The sequence below is a fragment of the Tupaia chinensis genome, unplaced genomic scaffold (assembly GCF_000334495.1).
Source record: "Tupaia chinensis unplaced genomic scaffold, TupChi_1.0 Scaffold000008_1, whole genome shotgun sequence".
NCBI lineage: Eukaryota > Metazoa > Chordata > Mammalia > Scandentia > Tupaiidae > Tupaia > Tupaia belangeri.
Window position 1 is genome coordinate 715,533 of NW_006159437.1, and position 21,058 is coordinate 736,590.

The 21,058-nt window shown below is 37.2% G+C and overlaps 1 protein-coding gene across 2 annotated transcripts in view; it reads left to right on the plus strand.

Annotated features, from left to right (window-relative positions):
- Positions 1–21,058, plus strand: part of GRM1 (glutamate metabotropic receptor 1) — a 561,669-nt gene that overhangs the window by 508,015 nt on the left and 32,596 nt on the right. For both annotated transcript variants that reach the window (XM_006139863.2, XM_006139861.2), the window contains exon 9: positions 13,036–13,966. In XM_006139863.2, coding sequence (XP_006139925.1) covers positions 13,036–13,966 — 931 coding nt within the window. The remainder of the gene's footprint in view (positions 1–13,035; positions 13,967–21,058) is intronic.

The window sequence follows — 21,058 nt, forward strand, 5'->3', positions numbered from 1 at the left end:
GCTGGTTGTCTATTTTTTTTTTTTTTTAATTCTTTCCAAATAAGAATATGAAACTAAGAAACCATGTGGTTTGTAGTTCAAAAAATGGCTAAGTAGAACTAGATCATATCATCAAAATTATACTTATTAAGTGAGAGCACCTTGTAAAATGTTAATTCTGACAGAAAAAAAATAAGCTAAATGAGTATCATAAAGCTTTTAAAAATCGCCTAATATGAAGGGCTTTTTTAAAGAAAAGAAAATTAAATCAGGGTATTTTCAAAGGTACAAAGTATATCTCACTTGTCTTTCTATTCACTAGTTAAAAACTGATTTTCAGATTGTCATGTGCCTAAAAATTACCCAGGAATTACCCACCTCCAGAAATTCCTATTTGCTGGTTGTAGAGTGGGACCTAGCAAATTGTATGCATTAGTCCCTGTCCCACCCACTGAGAAACACCTTCTCTGACACATAACCTGATGTTAAACAGCACACCAGCCTACTAAGTATTTCTTTAATTGAGAGAACTAGAAAGAAGATCAGACTCACCCAAATTCAACTTGTCCATACTTGGCTAATAAAAAAACCCCAGTGAAAAATCAGGTTTCTATGCCCCTGGGCATACTGCTCTTTCACTATGCCTTTTATACAAGGTTATATGCAATGGATTGGTTTGGAATAGCTTTTCCAACCTCCTTTTGGATTCGAGACTCCCCTCCTGCTCATAATTTTTGCTGTCTTTAAACCTTTATCCTCCTCCAGAGTATGTGCTTGCTGCTGGGCTTCTTTTTCTTATAAAAGCAGGTCCCCTGAGATGGCCATTTCATTTGAGAGCTGGGATTAATTTACCAGTCATTCCTCTCTGCTGTTAGACTGAGATCACAGCTGACTAGAAAGAGTCTCAAAGATAAAATTGACCTCTTTCTCAGGCTGATCTTGGCAGTCAAAAGTCCTGGCTTTGTGATATAAGGGTTTTTCTCTTGTCAACCTTTTCTTGGGCTTTCCCCAGTTTTTTCTACTGCTATGTTTTCACTTTAATCAGTACTACATAAAAAAAAAAATTCTGTTCTAAAACATTATACAAAAGAGTTTTAATAAAAGACCTATGTCATAGTAATGGAACTCGAACTCATACATTTCATCTCCCTGGAGCTCTTCTTCCATTGTGGGTATATTGTCTGCACATTACAAACTAATCACAACTATTATTTAGGTCTCTTTAGGCATGAAAAAAAAATCAAGAACAACAACAATAAAAACCTTTCTGACTATAATAGATGAATACTAATACATCTTATTTTTCTAAAGTTTTCTATGCACCATCATATGTGTAAAAGTCATGTTAACATTCAAATGAGTTGATCCAGGCAACAGCTCTTACCCTGCCTTCATCTAATAACAGGCAAAGAGCAGATCTTATATCATACATTAGACATTCAGACTATGCTGCAAGGATTTCCAGACATACATCTCTCCTATAAACTTCTACCTATGTTTTAATGACACCTATTATTTGTTCATTCCTTTTCATTGCATACATGAATGGCAAATGAGATGCCACCTGCCTCTTGCTTGGTGCCATGTCAAGCACAGAGCAAGGGCACAGTGCATGGCAGTGTGTTGTTGGTGTTGCCATGGTAGCAGTAGTTGTGGAAAGAGAAAACCCACAGGCACAGAATACCAAAAATCAGTAAAAATCCTCAGAACAGTAAATGTAATGTCTTTAAGTAGGTGTTTTGCTTTCCTGGTTGGATTCTTTTTTACTAAATTTTAGTTAAAATGAGAAATCTTTTTTATTTGAGAAATGTTCTTTTTTTTAAAGTAAGTTTATTCAATTATACTTAAAATGACTTTAAGTGAGAGCTACTTTTAAAATAACATACTCTAAATGTTCTAATATTAGTGGAGCAAAATATATTTGTAAGTAATTTTTAAATTTTCTTTAGAATACATTGATTTTTTTTTTTTTTTGGAGAGATTTTCACTATAGGGCGTGTGCACTTGCCAGACAGACAGAGAGAGACAGAAAGCGAGAAATCACCCCGCAGGGTGGATGGTCATGCCACAATCCCTTCTCCTCCATTCTCCTCTCTGGATCTTGGGCACGCATGCACACACACCCGGCATGAGTTTTAAGCCACCGGGTCCGGGACGCGAACAGCGGTCGACTACGAGGGAGTCCAGCGACATAGCCATTACGCTAACTGCTGGTTCCCAGAATACATAGATTTTTTTATTATGAAGAAAAACTGCTGTGTTTCTTAAAGAAAATGATTTTTGAAACTGTTAATAAGCTTCTCAAACTTTCTTCTTAAAAAATAGACATCATAACCTGGCATTTACATTTCATACATCATTTCTTATGATGAATAAACAGGAATGTCCTCTGCCATGATATAACTTGATGGTTGTTTAGGAATTCATCGGCCAATAATTTGTAAATTAATGCTACTTATTTCTCTTTAAATGTCGTGTAGTAGAAAAGGATTCATCAAAAAGAAATACCACACTTGGGAACCAGCAGTTAGCGTAATGGCTGTCGCTGGACTCCCACGTAGTCGACCGCAGTTTGCGTCCAGGACCTGGTGGCTTAAAACTCACGCTGGGCATGTGTGTGTGTGCGTGCCCAAGATCCCGAGAGGAGAATGGAGGAGAAGGGATTGCGGTATGACCATCCCCCCTGGGGGGTGATTTCTCGCTTTCTGTCTCCATGTCTCTCTCTGTCTGGCAAGCGCACGTGACCTAAAGCAAAAAACCTCTCCAAAAAACAAAAAGAAAGAAAGAAAAGAAATACCACACTTGAGGTCAGCTGATGGCATGGGGGTTAAGGTGCTGGATTCTCACATAGCTGGCCTTGGTTCAAGTCTGAGACCTGGTCCGAGACACACCAAGTACAGGTGCATGTATACCCAAAACCCTAAGAGGAGAATGGGAGAGAAGAGATTGTGGTGTGACCATCCCCCGGGAAGGTGATTCCTCACTTTCCTTCTCTCTGTCTCTCTCCAGCATGAGCACCCTATAGCAAAAAGAAAACAAAACAAAATCAAGCAAACAAAGGAATGAAACACCATTCTAAGTTTTTCTTATTAAATAATAGAAAAATCTAAGTTCTTGAGACTATTTTTCTCCATTCCATGGTTTCTGTGCTCTCTCACACTAATGTGCACTCATTCAATTCTACAATACGTTACTATTACCTGTTTTATGCCAGGCATTTCTTCTGAGATGCTGAGAATATACAGGTGAGTGAAATAAGGTCTATATTCTGAGGGGAAAGTTTCACATAAAACTAGACATACAAAATGTAGGTCCTATAATAGGAGAATATGCAAAATGTCATAGAGAAACAAGACCAATTATTTCTCCCCTGGAAAGAGAAAGTCTTCATAGAAGAAATATTTGATCTGGAAATTAAATAATAGATATAATTTCACCTCCTAGGACATTGATAAAAATGTGAGAATGTTATGAAAAGCATTTTGATGAAGTCTTATTCAATTGTAAAGTAATATACATATTATGAATTGCCTCAAGACACTTCAGGTAAAATAATCATGGATTATCTTTATTCCTTGATTCATGTTAAATTTGACTTTCTTGGAAAGAAATTGAATATTAAATTTTAACCTCCTCCAATACATTTGGAACTTAGAAGCACTCCAGTATTTAGTACAAAAATGAGGAGAAGTCCCTGGTTCTCAGATCAGCGTTATTACCACTTCTCTTTTATTTTGCTCAGTAATTTGTTCTACTTAAAGGAAACCAACTTGCTTGATGGCTCTAGGCTCTCTGGGATTACTCTAACCATTAAAACTTCCAGGAACCAGTAGTTAGCGTAATGGCTATGTCTCTGGACTCCCACGTAGTTGACTGCGGTTCGCGTCCTGGACCCGGTGGCTTAAAACTCATGCCGGGCGCGTGTGCGTGCGTGCCCAAGATCCTGAGAGGAGAATGGAGGAGAAGGGATTGCAGCGTGACCATCCCCCCTGGGGGGTGATTTCTTGCTTTCTGTCTCTATGTCTCTGTCTCTCTGGCGAGCGCACGTGTCCTGTAGCGAAAAACCTCTCAAAAACAAACAAACAAACAAACAAACAAAAAACTTCCCAGCTCTCAAATTCTCAGGTCTTCAGATACAATATACCCGACTTTCATAAAGTCTTCAGTTTTTGAAAGCAGGGCTCAGATAGGCTCAGGACAATACTCAACACTGGTTAAGATCCACCCCCTCTTCTTCTAGTCTTGGGATATTCAAACACACCTGAGGATTGGATAGTTCTTTTTAAAACCTCAAAACTACATTAAATGACATATATGGGAAATGTGGTCATGACAGCTAATTTCCTTAGGATTGTAAAACTAATGCTTTCCAAATGTTTGATGTCTAAAAGTAAAAAATAGAAAGAAAAACAATTAAAAACCTTAGTAAAAATTAAATTAGCAGGACCAGGAGATGATGTTAAGGATTACATTGCCGAACTCCCATGTAATTGACCATAGTTCAAGTTCCAGACCTGGTGGTTTAAAACACGTCGGGCACATGTGTGTGAGTGCCCAAAATCCCAAGAGGAGAATGGAGGAGAAGAGATTGAAGTGGGGTCATCCCCTCTGGGGGTGATTTCTAACTTTTTGTTTCTAACTTTTTGTCTATCTCTGTCTCTCTAGCAAGTTCACATACCCTGTAGCAAAAATCTATCAAAAAAATTAGCAATACTGTTCCCTAGGCAATTCCATCTTGCATGGTTTTGGAGTGGCACTGAAGAGTCTGGTTTCCAAATAGAAAAAAAGAATTTAAGATCTCCTCAAGAGATTTAAAGCAATCAAGTGGAGTTTCAAGCATGTTTCTGGTGTTGCCATGAAAACCGCCTACTATTAGAACACATGCATGCTTGCATCTCCTTCTACCATAAGGGCATTTTTCTTCATTTGTGTTTGTTAGAGAGTGTAGGATAGAGTAATTTTATAACTAAACTTGGACAACTTTATGATTATTTTTGGAAATGCATTATTATCTGTTTGACTTTTGACCATGTTAGGAAAGCTGGGATTTATGATATGAACTTTAAAGTTTGAAACTCCATTTGGTGACGATCAAATCTAGTTTTCTTACTGTTGGATTTAGTGGGCGTAACAGATTTGACACCTTGTCTTGGCTACAGGACTTGAGGGTGATAACAAAATAATATTTCAGTAGGATATTCTGCTTTGAGTTGTCTTGAAGCCAATATTTATCATACAGATCTTGGTAGTTCAATCTGCAGATGAAATATATCCATATATGAAGACATACCTGAGAGCTTGCACCTGGTCTCTTGACCTGCACTGTTTCCCTCAATACAGTAAACCTTTTATCTTTAAATGAAAACATTGTGTATGTATGTTCTGTGAGTCTTTCGAATCCTTTCAAATATCGCATCTTGTAAAGTTTTCACATATCCAAAAAATAATGGAGAAGTTAGTACAGCGTGCCTTGATGTTACTTCACAAATTTGTTTTCCCTAATCATAGCTCAATATATCTAAATAATTGAGTTAGATTGATGATGGTTTAGGCAAATTCCTATTACTATTGATGGGAATAATAAAGGGCTAGATTTTGGCAAATTCCTATTTCTAGTGAGGGAAATGCTAAATGACTCAGATTTATGTAACTTAAATTGAGTAAAAAAAAGTCTGAATAGCTTACAAAAAATATGAGCACTATAGAATCTTCTTATGATTATCTTGTATGAACAAATAGTTATAGAATGGCGTAGCACAGTAAAAAAAAAGAGCGTTGGTAACCAAACCATGGTTGACCACATGGGAGAGAAGTGACATAGGCCATCTGCTGGACCCTCTCATGGATCTTATTCTGGTATTTCTTTACAGAAGTGTATTTATTCTGTTTATATGTATCTACGATTAAATTTTGGAATTTCTCCATGGATTCGTTATTACTAGCCAAGTATTTGTTGTTGTTTTATATGACTTTCAGTTAGAGTATCCTATATAACATAACCATCTCTAAAATATTTACGTTATATTTCTGAAGTATTTTATAGTATGTGTATCTTCTATAGAAGCTTTTTGGTTTTTTACTTTAAATCTAAACCTTTGTGGCAGCAAGTACTTTAGGTAACAAAATTGATATCAGGATATCACATAATTAATATTATTGTCCATTTAAAAAGGGCACATAAACTTTTTAAATTAAATTATGGTAAACTTTTAAATAATATAGTAATGACTAGACTGCTTATTGTATATCAAGTCTAGATGTATCTTCTTTGTTTTTAGTAAAGGACCCATAGTAAAATAATAGTAAGCTAAGATTTGATACTGGAGTGTTCAAAATGCTGTTCTGAGCATGGGCACTTATTAAATGACAAACACAATCCTGAGATTCTTCTTCATTGATTACGGTTTATACAGTTGCTATATTATTAGAATTACCTCAATTAATAGTAACATGGAAAGAGGAAGTGGAAATAATTTATAATTAATAAATTAACTATTAGGCACTACTGGGAAGTTTTTGTTGGTGGTAGGGATTTATTACATAACATTAGATTTAAAGACAGGGATGCAGGAGAGGTACACTGGTTCTTACCTATGACTCATGAAGAATTAGAGACATAGATACAGAGAGGGGACAGCAAAGCCAAGTTTATTGACAGAGAAAATAACTCCCAAGCAGGGAGGGAGTCCTGGAACATGGGTTGCCAAAGAGAAATTGAGCTAAAAGGTTTTTGCTATAGGTCATGTGTGCTAGCCAGAAAGACAGAGACAGAGAGACAGAAAGCGAGAAATCACCCCCCCCCCCAGGGGGAATGGTCATTCCACAATACCTTCTCCCCCATTCTTCTCTCAGGATCTTGGGCATACACACACACATGCACCTGATGTGAATTTAAGCCACCAGGTCCAGGACTCAAACCACAGTCAACTACATGAAAGTCCAGCGATGTAGCCATTGCACCATCTGATGGTCCCAGAGGTTTTTATCTTGATCAGAAAGGACTTTGTATGGACTTATTCTCAGGGGAGCTTGTGCATGTACGCCCCTTGTGGTAGGGGTCACATGTTAGATGGGTCCAGTTATTCTTCTAATTTTGAATTACCTAAGAAGGTCATGAGATTCTCTTTGTCTAAAAGTTTTGGGCCTTAAAAGACTGTTATCTTTTCCCTTAAATATAGTGGGACCCAGAAAAAGCTTTAAGTGTTGTAATTGCTTTAGGTTAATCATTTAGTCACTGCTGCAAATTGTTTCTTGTGAGCAAGCAGTTCAGTGAATGCTGAGCTGCTGCTGAGCTGTTGTATTTCCATCTTAAAGTTTAGACATTTTGTGATTTCATATTAGCCCTATACTCTAACTATATTTTTAGGGTCTCTGTCCCCTACATCATTAGTACAAGACCTAAAGATGTGTTGCCTACTTTAATCTGTATTGTAATTATGGAATACTATTCAGTCATAAAAACCAACAAAACCCTGGCTTTTGACAGAAAGTGGAAGAATATGGAAGATTTACTGCTGAGTGAAGCAAGCCAGGCTATGAAGGAGAAATATTGTATGTCCCCACTTAATATATACCGAGTGTCCGCACTCTATGACTGAAAGTGACGGGCTAAAGGATGTACAAACACAAGAGATGGGTGTGAATGCCAGATTTGGTGTGTGTGGAGGAGTGGGGCCTGGGGAAGGACATTTGGAGGAGGGATACGGAGACAGAGCATTGTCGGGACAGGGAGGTAGTATTGTTATATTTTGATCAACTGGACTGGGAGAAATGTTCACATATTGAAATGTTCACTCTCTAAACTAAATAATGTGATTGAATGTATTTTAAAAAGTAAATAAATAAATAGATAAAATTAATACCAAAAAATTGCCCTTTGGGGCCAAGAGATGGTGTAGTGGATAAGGGTGCTGGATTCCCACATAGCCCAAACATGGTTCAAGTCCTGGACCTGGTGGCTTGCTTTCTCACTTTCCCTTTCTCTCTCTCTCTCTCATCAAATAAAGAAAAAAAAAATAACAAATGGAAATAAATAAATAAATAATTCTTTTTAAAAATTACCTTTAGGCAAGGAGATTAAGCATTATTTATTGAGTTGAGGAATGGGCCAATTAGTTATCTATTTTTGTATAACAAACTACACCAAAATTTAGTAAAGATATATATATGTAGGCATCAGCAGGTGGCATAGTGGGATAAAGTGCTGGACTTCCACATAGCCGACTGTGGTTCAAGTCCCAGACCCAGTGGCTTGAAACTCATGCCAAGTGCCTGGCGTGTGTGCCCAATATCCCAAGAAGTGAACGGAGGAGAAGGGACTGTGGTCTTTCCCCCGGCCTTTACCCCAGGAGGTTATTTTCTCCTGGCCTTTCCCCCAGGAGGTGATTTATTGCTTTTTCTCTCTCTGTCTCTCCAGCAAGCACATGTACTCCATAGCAAAAATCTCTCTTTAAAAAGATACATATTTATTATCTTACAGATTCTGTAGGTCAGGAATACAGGCACAGTTTAGCCAGATCCATCATGATATTTCACAAGGTTCGGAATGAGTTTTCATCTGAAGGATTGATAAGGAAATGGTACATTTCTGAACCCACTCAAATCATTATTCTCAGGGTAAAATCCTCAAAGTTTGTTTGGACTAAGGGATTCAGTATTTTGCAGATTGTTCAGTTCTTTGTCATGTGTACCTCAGCAATATTGCAGGTTGCTTCATGAGAACCAGAAAAGAATCTATCAATAAAATAAAGTCATTATCTTATATAACCTAATCATGAAAGTGAATCTCCTCAATTTTGCTATATTCTAAAGAATGTAAGCAAGTCACAGGCCCTATTTATACTTAAAAAGAGGGGATTATACAAGGACATAGACACCAGAAAGTAAGGATCAGTGAAGACCAGCCTAGAGGCTGCCTACCTCAGTGAGTGATGGTTCTTCCCTAGGTGTCATACAATCTGTAGCATTTTAATACTTATACATAAAGAAAGATTATTGATATTCTAGGTGTTTATGAAAGTATGAACACTTACGTGGTCTCTTCTAATCTGTCTTTTTATTTCAGTGGACCTTTTATCCATAGGGATTCTAGGACAAAATTATGTTGGATAATTTCTGACTTATATGCAGTATAGTATTTTTGATGTTTAGAGTAGCTATAAGTTTATCATGCATAGAAATTAAGTACACCTTGTCTATTAAATTTGCAGGTTTTGTGACACAGAGAATGAAGAATTTGTTTTTCTTAATTTTTGCTATCAGGCACTTGTGCGCACCAGAAAGAGACAAAAACAAAGATAGTGATAGGGAAAGTGACAAATCACCCCCTTGGGGGATAGCCATCCCTTCTCCTTCAGTCTCTTCCCTGGAAAATGAGCATGCATGCACACATGCCCAGCATGATTTTCAAGCTTCTGGGTCTGGGACTCAACCATACTGTTGGCCATGTCAGATCCAGCATCTTAACGTCCATACCACCTACTGACCTGAGAAGTATTCTTCTAATAATAAATTCAAAGTATCAGTTATAGGCTAGGACAAAGAACTGTTTTCATCACTTGATTTTATTAATAAAGGTAGCTGATATTCTATTAATAATGGCACTATATTGGTAGACGTAAAGGTACCCTTAACAATAAGAGATATTGTTTTCCTTGGGAATTAAGAGGAAGGTAGGGGAAATCCTGGGTGCCAATATTTCCCAATGAGTTAAGTTCTTAAACAGATTTTAGGTAGTTGTCCTTCCAAGTTTTAGCCAAGTTGTTTGGATGGCACTTCTTACAGTATATATCGATTCTCTTTTCCACAGGCTCCCAAATCATAGATATAGAAGGCTTTATTAGTTGATTTACCTGAAAAACCACAACTATATAGATTTTTAGCTCATGTGCTCATTATGTCTATCTAGAAATATCTAGCAACATATAGGAGATTTTCTAAATAGGTCATTTTACATTGTACTTTATTTTTCTGTTTGATTCCATTATTTCAGGAAATTCAAGCCTCTCTACAGGAGAAAACATGGTCCTTTTTATGTCAGGCATTGAGTCTACTCCAGAACTATTTGAAAGTTTCATAAAGTCTATCTTTTATTTTTAGTTCATTTACAGTTTTCAATATGTATTAAGATATAAGCTGCTGAAAGTGACTTGTGTGATTAACTTTTAATCTTTATTTTTTTAATTATATACCACTGGGTTATTTAAATATGCTCTTTCTACTCTGCTGCTTTTGAACATTTTTCCCCTTGAGAAGCTTAAAAGTAACTGGATTAATTGGGGCATATTTGTAGTGCAGGACAGTAAGTATCTAGGAAAAATTCAATAGCAAAATCATGCGTGTGTCCCTGAAGTTTAGAAAAACCATCAATTGCAGCTCTTTATTTGGCTCTAAACCAGTATTTTAATTCAACTTCCATAGGTTTGACTTATGTTCCGATTTTTGTAATGTGGTATTCTTTTCTAGTGATAATTTTGCAGATAAAATTTATTTATTTATTTATTTAGAAATTCAGGTAAGTTACATAGAAAAAGAGAGAATGTAAAGGTACTAGCTTTCAGAAATTTACAAAGACCATGACACAAATTCAAGTACGAGTTTGGTTTATTTTTTTTAGCCTCAATAAGCCAGTATTTTATCTCCTAATTTGTTTGGAGCTTCTCACAAATATTTTAATTTATTTATTTTTATGATATAAATAGTCCTTGTAATGGCCATTGTTCTTCTAAATCTCTATCCATCCATCCATCTTCTATGTATCAACTATCTACTCTTTATTAGGAAAACAAAAAGATTTAGGATTAGAGTGTGACTTTATATAAGAAGGAGATGTTCTTCTAGAGAGTTTTTGGGACAGACGAGGACAAGTTTGACTCTCAAGGAAGAGAAGCCCCTGTCAGTTGAGAATGAGCACTTGTAAATGGTGTCTTAGATTCCCAAAGCAAAAAGAGTGTAGGAAGGCACCACACCATCACTAAGCAAAGTGATCTTTCACAAACTGACAATAAAAGAAGTAAACTCATGAAGCTTTTATAAGGGACCTGAAGCTAAGAATGACAATCACTTTCTAAAGATGGTTCATCAGCGTCACAGATCTGCAGACATGGGCATCAAGGACCAGCTTGGATTGGAGACCTCTTAAGCCTATGCCTTTATTTCTCCTCTGTGGGCCATACCTTTATTTAAATTCAGCAGAAATAGATGGTTCAAAACAACTTGTAAAACAAGACTTTGTATATTTTGGTAAAAATAACAAAAACAAAGAAAACAGCAGGAGAATGAACAGATATACAAAAAGATGATCAAATTGTATATTCTGTACAGCAAAATGTTCATTGATTATATAAAAAACTTAGGTCTAATACCAAAAGTGCACCTCAAAATGAAAAACTTGAATAATTTAATGTGAAGACATAGGTGTAACTTATCTTACAGAAAGACCTTATACAAAGACCCACATAATTACAAATCCCTAGAATGATGAAATATATTCAACAACAATAACCCAATAAAACTAATTAGAACAGAATACTGTTGAGACTGACTAACATGGTGGAATGTGAGAACACAATGTGGTATGAGGGGTTCAGTGAGTAACCTGTTGGTCAGAGAATCTCCTGGAGTTTACTAATGAGAGTCTTCAAACTATTCTTGGTGAAACCTCTGGAGATATGAAAGACGGTGAGGCTAAATACATGAAATTAAAGCACACACACACACACACACAAAGCTAAATGTACTGCTTACTACAGTAAGAAACAGTGATGCTAGTCAGGTAATTTTCTCTGAACAGAAAAGATTGCTCATATTACATGGAATTTTTGGAAAGTGTGGAGTTGAGGGGTTGACAAGCTTTCAGAGCATGAGCTGGTTGACATCATCTGTAGATATGTGATTAGCCCTTGAGACCATAGTTGTTTTGGTGGGCACTCATTCACTGAAGTGAATCTGTCCCAGCACGGGTGATTGTCAGAAGCAAGGGATGGCACCAATTGGTTGGCATGCAAAAGCATGTTCACTGAAGTGAGCTGTTGATTGACTGAACAGGTTTAAAATGGGTTCTGGAGCTTCTTATTATCATGGCTACAGAACAATGAATGTCTTCCTAAATATATGGAAATGTTTGTATATTTTTCAATTTGGAAATACTGACTGGCCCAGACCAAAAACAAAATCCTATAAAGGGGTTGTCTATAGAGCCTAATGAATCTTTCACTCTGAAATACAAAAGTGCTTTTATTGTCCTTAGAGGAAAAAGATAAGGCAGACATTCAGAAATACTAGATCGTTGGGAAAGTCATGACATTTTTCTATGCTTTTCTATGAAAAAATGTAATCATGATTTTCCCAACAACCCAGTATAATGCTGGTCTCTACTTTCAAGAGATGCGTGAGGGAAGATTCCATTCTTCCTTTGTCTGTCTATTAAAGGGTATGAACACAAAAGGTCCTAAAATACCAGCTAAAAATCATATAAGAATAAAGGAATGAGACTTAAGGTGAGTAATATAGAGATATGTTATAAACAGGAGACTACAGATTCTTCTAAGGCATTCAAATTAAATGTACATTTAAAATACTCTGCAAGCCAAAAACATACTTTTCTATGATCTGGACTTGCTTATGAACAATAGCTGCATAAAAACTAAAAAATTTTTCATTTATTTCTCACTAATGTTAATAGTAACATTGTTACTATTTAACCTTCACTAGAAACAGAGTTGTGTTTTGTTTTTCCCTTTTTCTGAAAGTGTAGAGCTGAGTTCCATCCATGCAGTGACATCCATTTATAAAGCTGATGCTGAAAAAATGGTAGTTTTTTAGGTTCAAATATGTCACATTAGGCTATAATGAGATTATGTTTAGGGACATGACTTCCCAGGGAAAACAATGATGTATCTTTATCTGTGTAATAATAAGGCATTTTTAAAAAGCATAAAATAAGTCATGAAGCATGCAGATATAAAGCTATGACTCTGATAACTGTAATAATAAGCACAATTATTATTGCTCAGCAGAAATCTTGGATTCCTATTAAAATTATTTTTCTTGTCACAGGCTGTGAGCCCATTCCCGTTCGCTATCTCGAGTGGAGCAACATAGAATCCATCATAGCCATCGCCTTTTCTTGCCTGGGCATCCTTGTTACCCTGTTTGTCACCCTCATCTTTGTGCTATACCGGGACACGCCAGTTGTCAAATCCTCCAGTCGAGAACTCTGCTACATCATCCTAGCTGGCATCTTCCTGGGTTACGTGTGCCCTTTCACTCTCATTGCCAAACCTACTACCACGTCCTGCTACCTCCAGCGCCTCCTGGTTGGCCTTTCCTCTGCCATGTGCTACTCGGCATTAGTGACCAAAACCAATCGCATTGCACGCATCCTGGCTGGCAGCAAGAAGAAGATCTGCACCCGGAAGCCCAGGTTCATGAGCGCTTGGGCACAGGTGATCATTGCTTCAATCCTGATTAGTGTGCAGCTGACCCTGGTGGTAACCCTGATCATCATGGAGCCCCCCATGCCTATTCTCTCCTACCCCAGTATCAAGGAAGTCTACCTTATCTGTAATACCAGCAACCTAGGTGTGGTGGCCCCTGTGGGCTACAATGGACTCCTCATCATGAGCTGTACCTACTATGCCTTCAAGACCCGCAACGTGCCCGCCAACTTCAACGAGGCCAAATACATCGCCTTCACCATGTACACCACCTGCATCATCTGGCTAGCTTTCGTGCCCATTTACTTTGGGAGCAACTACAAGATCATCACTACCTGCTTTGCAGTAAGCCTCAGTGTAACGGTGGCCCTGGGGTGCATGTTCACCCCCAAGATGTACATCATTATTGCCAAGCCCGAGAGAAATGTCCGCAGTGCCTTCACCACCTCTGACGTAGTCCGCATGCACGTGGGCGATGGCAAGCTTCCCTGCCGCTCCAATACTTTCCTCAACATCTTCCGAAGAAAGAAGCCAGGGGCAGGGAATGCCAAGTGAGTTATCTGACCTGGGTTTGTCTCTCTTCTCTCTCACTTTCCCTTTCTCTCCTCTCTCCATCATCTCTCTCTTTTCCTCTCTCCCATCTTTGTTGTTTTTAAAAAATTCTTTCCTTCTATTTTCCCAGTGATGTTTTCCTCTTATTGTCTTCCTTTTTCAAATTTTACATTTTGGTTGCAGTAAGAATGTAGACCAGAAGATCCTCTTTGTTTCATTCCTTTGAAAGAAACTACAGTCAGCTAAGCTTCATTCTTGCTAGAAGTGGTAATTACAGTTCTGCCAGTAACCTGTAGCTTTCACAAGGATCCACCCTCTGTGGAGCATCAGCAGGCTGGGGACTGGGTCAGAGATGCAAGCACTAGATCTAAGTACTAGTTTAGGCTGTGGTTGAAGACAGCTTCTGGCTTCTTCTTATTATTATTATTACTCTTTTAGAGACATTTTTATAATAAGACCCATGCACTTGGTGGAGATACAGAAAGAGACAGAGAGATGAAAGCAATAAATCACCCCCCTCCCCCCAAGAGGGGGATGGCCATGCCACAATCCTTTCTCCATTCTCCTCTCGGGATTTTGGGCATGGGGGCATGGCATGAGTTTCAAACCACTGGACCTGGAATTCAAACCAGGTTCGACCAGATGGGAGTCCAGTGACATAACCATTACACCATCTGCTGCTCCCAGCTTCTGACTTTTCTTTTTTTTCATCATTGTGGAGCCAACCCATTAGTAATCTGGGGTTGAGGAAAGAAAACTAAGCACCTGAGGAAATTATATTTCCAACTTTGATTGCAACTGAAATAAGGTCCCTTAAGTAACTATCTTACTATGGCTCTCTTATTTATTGAACTTTAATGTAGATTTTAATAAAGGTGTTCCACAGTGCTATGCACGAATTGGGCTCTCTCAACCTCAATGTCATGATATAACGATTTGCTAGTCACAAAGCACCAAAATAAATAAGGCAAGATAAAGGTAATGTGCCCAAATGTGTGCGTTGGGGGTGAAAGTGAAGCACAGATCATTTCTATTTTCTTGAAAGCAGTTTCTGTAATAATGACTTATTATATTTTTCCTGATTATGCCTTAAGAAGAAAGCAAGGTTAAAATGTATGTGCTTCATTTCTTCCTAAGACCCATGAAAAGAAATTTCACTTATAATTTTAAAAATGATATGCATGTTTGAAGTTCTAAGAGCAATTGAATTATCCAAAAATTAAACATTTTCCCCCATTAATGTTACTAATTTTGTTTTTTGAAATAATCCTTTAAAAATGGAGAATTCTACTAGCAGTAGCTGTGTACATCACTTTATAACTATTCCATCCACCTGAGCCAGTCAACAAGATAAGTGGAATGGATGTTATTTTCCTCCATTTTGTAGGTGAGGAACCTAAGCTCCTGTGAATTTATGTGATTTTAAATGTAATTCCCCTTAGGCATTCTTCATCTATGCCTCAACTGGTTTGAAATTTCTAATCTCAACATATGTCAAACAATCTGCAGGCCATAAAATTCTGGACTTTCTATCTTTAATTTGCCAAACAACATGGGGATCTTTAGCAGAAATCATATAGTTTGGGATCCAATGAGGGAGCCTTTGGGAAAAATATATCTTTGAAACCCATAAAGTTATTATTTCAAATAAAAACACCCCTAAGTTTGTTTTATTGGGAAGAAGCCAGTAATTTATGCCTATTTATTTATGTAATATATGATAGTGTGAGAGAGGAGATGGCAGACAGAATGAGAGAGCAATCACCCTTGACAGGATGTCATCCTGCCACAATCCACTTTTCCCAGATGTCCAGCTCCCCAGAAGCTTGGGCCCTCATAAGTTGGCCCTGCATGTTTTCAAGCCAACTGGAAATGTGAACATGCACCCAGCCACGTGGCTTCCAGTACTGCAGTCCAGTACACTAGAGACCGCACCACCAGGCTGGGTCTATGCCCACATCTTGCTGTATCGATTTCAAGTTTTCCATCAAATGCTGATAATAAAATTTCCTTATTAATTTATTTCCTTCTTGCCATGGTTTTTCATGGTAGCTAACATCCCCTGAGTAGTAACCTCCTGGCATATAGTTATCAGTAAGCATAAAAACAAAGGGCTATGAAATAACAACAACCAAAATGCATTAGCCATAGAGTCCAGTTGTAAAATGGCATTTTCATTAAGAGGAAAGAGACGTGATGAAATAAAGTAAAAAGATGTTCTTTAAACTGGAATGTTGGTTGGTTTGAATTCCGAGATTCTCTTTACCGCATCCCACGTGGTTTTCTGAGGATTCTGTTCCACTATCACCTTTATCCAGATCCATGTTCCTAACTTCCTTGCCTTTATGGATCCTCAGAAACGTTCATGTCATTTTTGGTCATGAGTAATTTCTGAAAGCTGTTTTGCTAGCAATGTGATGCAAAGAGATATCTTGTCCTGGGACTGTGCATGTTCCAAGTTCACTCAGTGATTCTGCATACATACAGATGTGGTCACCCGACCTAGAAAACAGAGACTAGTGAACAATATGCAGAATTCACTGCTAGGGGGAGATGGTGCTGGGTGGTGTGAGGATGCACAGCACTGCTCTGGCAACCAGGTATCGCTGTACATTCTGATTCCTTTCTCACACCTGCAGCTGTTTTCTTATCATCTGAAGATATTCTCTTTTTACTATTGTAAATCTAGAAATTAATTTTATTTGTAGTCTTACTTTCAAGAGAGAAATAAGCTTGGTCCAAATTCACTTGTTTGGTTATCTAGGAAGTGCTGGTTTTGTCAGTAAATTGTGTAACTATTTGCTGTAATTTATCATACATTACTTAATTATCATAAGAAATATATTTCTAATTGATGATTACAACACATAGTGTTCTTCTTTATCATTTTGTTTGTTTGTTTGGTGTTTAATTGTCAAAGGACATATGTGCCTCAGAGACAGAGGGAGAAAGCACCCCTCAATGGGATGTAGTCATGATAGAATCCCTTCTCCTCCATGTCTCTCTCTTGCTGGGATTTTTGGCACACGTGCACATGCTTTCCCCATGTTTTTCAAGTCACTGGGTCCTAGATTAAAACCACAGTTAGTCCTGTGGGATTTGGCTCCCTTAATTTCTAGGCTATGGGGCCAGCCCACCATATGTAGCTACTTAGCACAAGGTATAGCTTCTCAAAGGAGCACCATATACATGAACTGGCCCACAGAGGCTCTTAGGAGCTAAAGCTCTATGAAAAAAATTTGTTTACTAATTTTTTCATTTATCTTCCTATTGTATTGTTGTAACTCCCTATAAAACGGCAATGTTAAAATATAACCACATTCTCAATGTCTATGATTTTACCTTTTTTTTTTGGTTGTGTTTTTATGTTTTTCTAGTTTATCTCCAAAGTTATATAAACTACAAACATAGTATAATATTATATGTGGTAGATGATATTTTTTTGATGCAAAAAAAAAATGTAGCAGAGTTTTGTCAACTGAAGTAAGGGCTGAGAACTCTCAAGAACGTATCACCAAATGGGTTTATTACTCTTCTGAATATGTGGTTCCTACTCTTACGGTACACTGAGGGTGTTTGGTAGTTTGTGTATGTAGCTATAAACACTGAAAAGATGCTGGAATGAAGAGCTTCCAGACTGATGTATCTGTTTGAATATCGTTCTGAGGAGTTGCAGGTTCGGTGACATTATTAAGACAGGCTCTTCTGTTTACATAAATAGAGATAATGGTGCAAACCTGTCTTTGCAAAGTTTATGTCAATTATTTATTTTATTCACAGCCAAATATCTGACACAACCAAAGGGCACTTGCTTTACATTTTCTGGAATGCAATATCAGAGTTTAATTAATTGACTGAGTGTTTGGGTTACTTGAGTTATTAAAGTTAGAAGTCCAGGCATCATCCTACTCTGAAAGATCAACTGAAGCTACCTTTGACACCTTTTAAGTTCTTTTATTCTTATTTTAATGTGATTAAATGGGAAAATATTTAACCCTGTTGATACAAAATATTACACAAAATTGTCTTTCTTGGTGATAAAAAAGAAGCACAGAAATCCATGGATATTCATATAGAAGTAAATTATGAATATCCAAATAATTTATTGCTTCATTTTAAGGCAAAATACATTAACATTACTCAACAGAAAAATTAAAATTTTATGTAAATAGCATGCTTCATTTAAAAAAATTATATTAATGACTAAATGTCACACACATATTTCTAATGATTTTCTGGATAAATAACCTTAATGGAGGCAAAAAAATTTGATGGCACATGGAACTGAATGTGACAGTATGTTCCTATGACTTTTTGCATGCAGAATAATGTGCAAAACTAAAAACAATTACAACCCTGAAAAAGGTATGAGTTGGATACAAGGAACTAATTTAAAATGTTTAAAATTCCTATGTGAATAGAACATTATTATGCTCCTGCAATTGTTCCTTCAGCATTCTAATATACATTTTTATTGAGTGCAAGAGCTAAGTGAAATACTAAATAGAATTATACTCTGAGGAAAGTTCCCTCTTGGTTCTCTGCTAGCAACACATTTTGTCCATAAACAAGGACAAATAAGTCTTCGGCATTAGTCGTTGTGTCCTGGGTGAGCATTTTGATTTTTCTTTCCAAACGAGAATATTGATAGTGAGCCAACAGATATCACAGTGAAATAGTAACAACCCATCTATGACCTCATCTAAACCTAATTACTTAATTATCCAAAGTCCTTGTCTCCAATATGATCTTATTTGGGTTAGGGCTTCAACTTGTGAATTTAGAGGGAGGGAGATACAAACATTTAGTCCATTACAGATTTTTTCAATAAAATAGAACTTGGAATTCCCATCCTTGGCCATTTCACCTTGTATAGAAGCAACAAGGAAGGGGATTCTCTGACTAACTTTGAGTTGCTTCAGTCGTATGATCTGGGTAGAGCTGTAGTGCAATAAGTTCAGAAGTTTGGCATTAAAAGAAGAAAGCAATTTAGACAGTATTTTAAAAGATTGGGGAAGAGGAAGGAATGGTATCACAGAGGACAATTTTAAGCTTGTTGAAATATATAAAGAGGAAGCCAATAGAGAAAGAAACACTGAGTACATAGGAGAGAGAGCATATGATTTCTCCTGAGAGGTCTGATGCAGAGCTGGACCATTACACTAGAGCCAGGTGGCATCAACTGACAACTGTGACACTGAAGACCAAGTCTGAATAATATGTCATTTGTAGTAGATGCTAGCTCTCACCTGGCCATGTGTGTAGGGCTTGATTAAGGCAGGATAAAAAATTAAGACTTGGAACTTAATAAGAATTTCCATTAAAATCTGAAAATAAAACCCTTACTACTAATTTTATCAGCCCTTTGAGCTTACAAATATTGACCATACTTGGGATATGTGTGAAAGCCCAGTGAATAAGGTGTGCTTTTCTAGACTTACCAGTGGCCTGGGGGATGCTCATCCTTTATGTAGAGGCTCTTTGTAGAAGAAAGAAGGGTATTATGTACCCAGAGTCTGGCTCATTCAGGGATAAGGCAGGTACACTTGTTCTGCCATATTGGGAAGAGCTAGAAATCGTTGGATCTTCCCCTGAAAACACTCAGTCATGGTGCCTGAGACTGCCAGCATGATGATATTTGTTTTGGAAAAGTCCTGGTGTTCCTGAAAAATCAGGCCAAAATTCCTTTACTCCCTGAAAAATACTTAGTCATCCATCATCTAAGGCACCTAAGGAATAGTTTAAAATGAACATAGTTTAATACGAAAGTTGTGTGTGGAGGAGTGCTGCTGTGAGAGACCACCTGGAGAGACCATGGTTCAAGTGAGGAGAAGGGGTAAGTGACCTCAGGACAATAGGATGAACACACTTTGTGTCCTATCTGCTGCAGCAAATTTGCAGCCAACATCTTTTTTTTTTCCCCTTCTGTCACAAATAACACACTCACTCTGAAAACAACACAGAAATAATAACACGTTAATGTTTTAATTATACATGTTTTCAAGTTCTAAACTGAGACCATTGGTACGGATTGTACTATACCTTCAAAGAGAACACAATATCTTTTGAATATAGGTCACTTTTTAAAATTTCTTTCAAATGCAGATAATCTTGGGTGACCAAAACATATTCAGGTTCTTTTATTTATTTATTATCATCATAATCTTGTTTATATTAAATTTAATTGCATATAACTTTATAGTGTATTACATTGCTTTTTCAAAAGGGAATGCCATGCATGTCAGTCAATACAGAGACATTAAAATCCCCACTTCATCATTCAATATCTTTTCGTTGTTTTTCCCGATCATTATTATTATTATTCCAATTGTTTTTTAAACAGTAGATCACTATTTCTCATTTTGCTTGTAAAAAGACTTTACTCATAATGAAATACTCAGACCAATCCAGTTGAGAATACTAAACACATCATCAACAGATAATAAGCCATGTGTCCCACTATCATGCCTCTCTATTGTTCTCTTGCTATCTTTCTCTATCCTCTTCTTTTCATCCCCCATTCCACACTGTCTTATTCTCATTAAATATTTTCACTGCTTTTATGTCCTCCAATATTTCACTCTCTACCATAGAGTGCAAATAGTCGGTATATAATAAGTGGATACATACAATATCTTTCTTTCATAGCCTGGCTTACTTCACTCAGATCCTCCATATCTGACCATTTTCTATCAAATGCCAGGGTCTTGTTATTTTTTATGGCTGAGTAGTATTCCACAGAGTATATATGCCACACTTTTCCAATTCATTCATCAGTTTGTGGACATTTAGGTTGGTTGCATGTCTTGGCAATCGTGAATAATGCTGCAGTAAACATTGATGTGCAAGCACTTTTCTGACTGAGCATTCTCCTGTCCTTTGGGTAGATACCCAGAAGTGGGATTGCTGGATCAAATGGTAGTTCTATTCGTAGATCTTTGAGGAACCTACCTATTGTTCTCCACAGGGGCTGAACCAGTTTACATTCCCATCAACAGGGTAGGAGAGTTCCCATTTCATCACATCCCTGCCAACACATATCACTGTTTATATTCTTAATCTTTGCCATTCTGACAGGGGTTAGGTGGTAT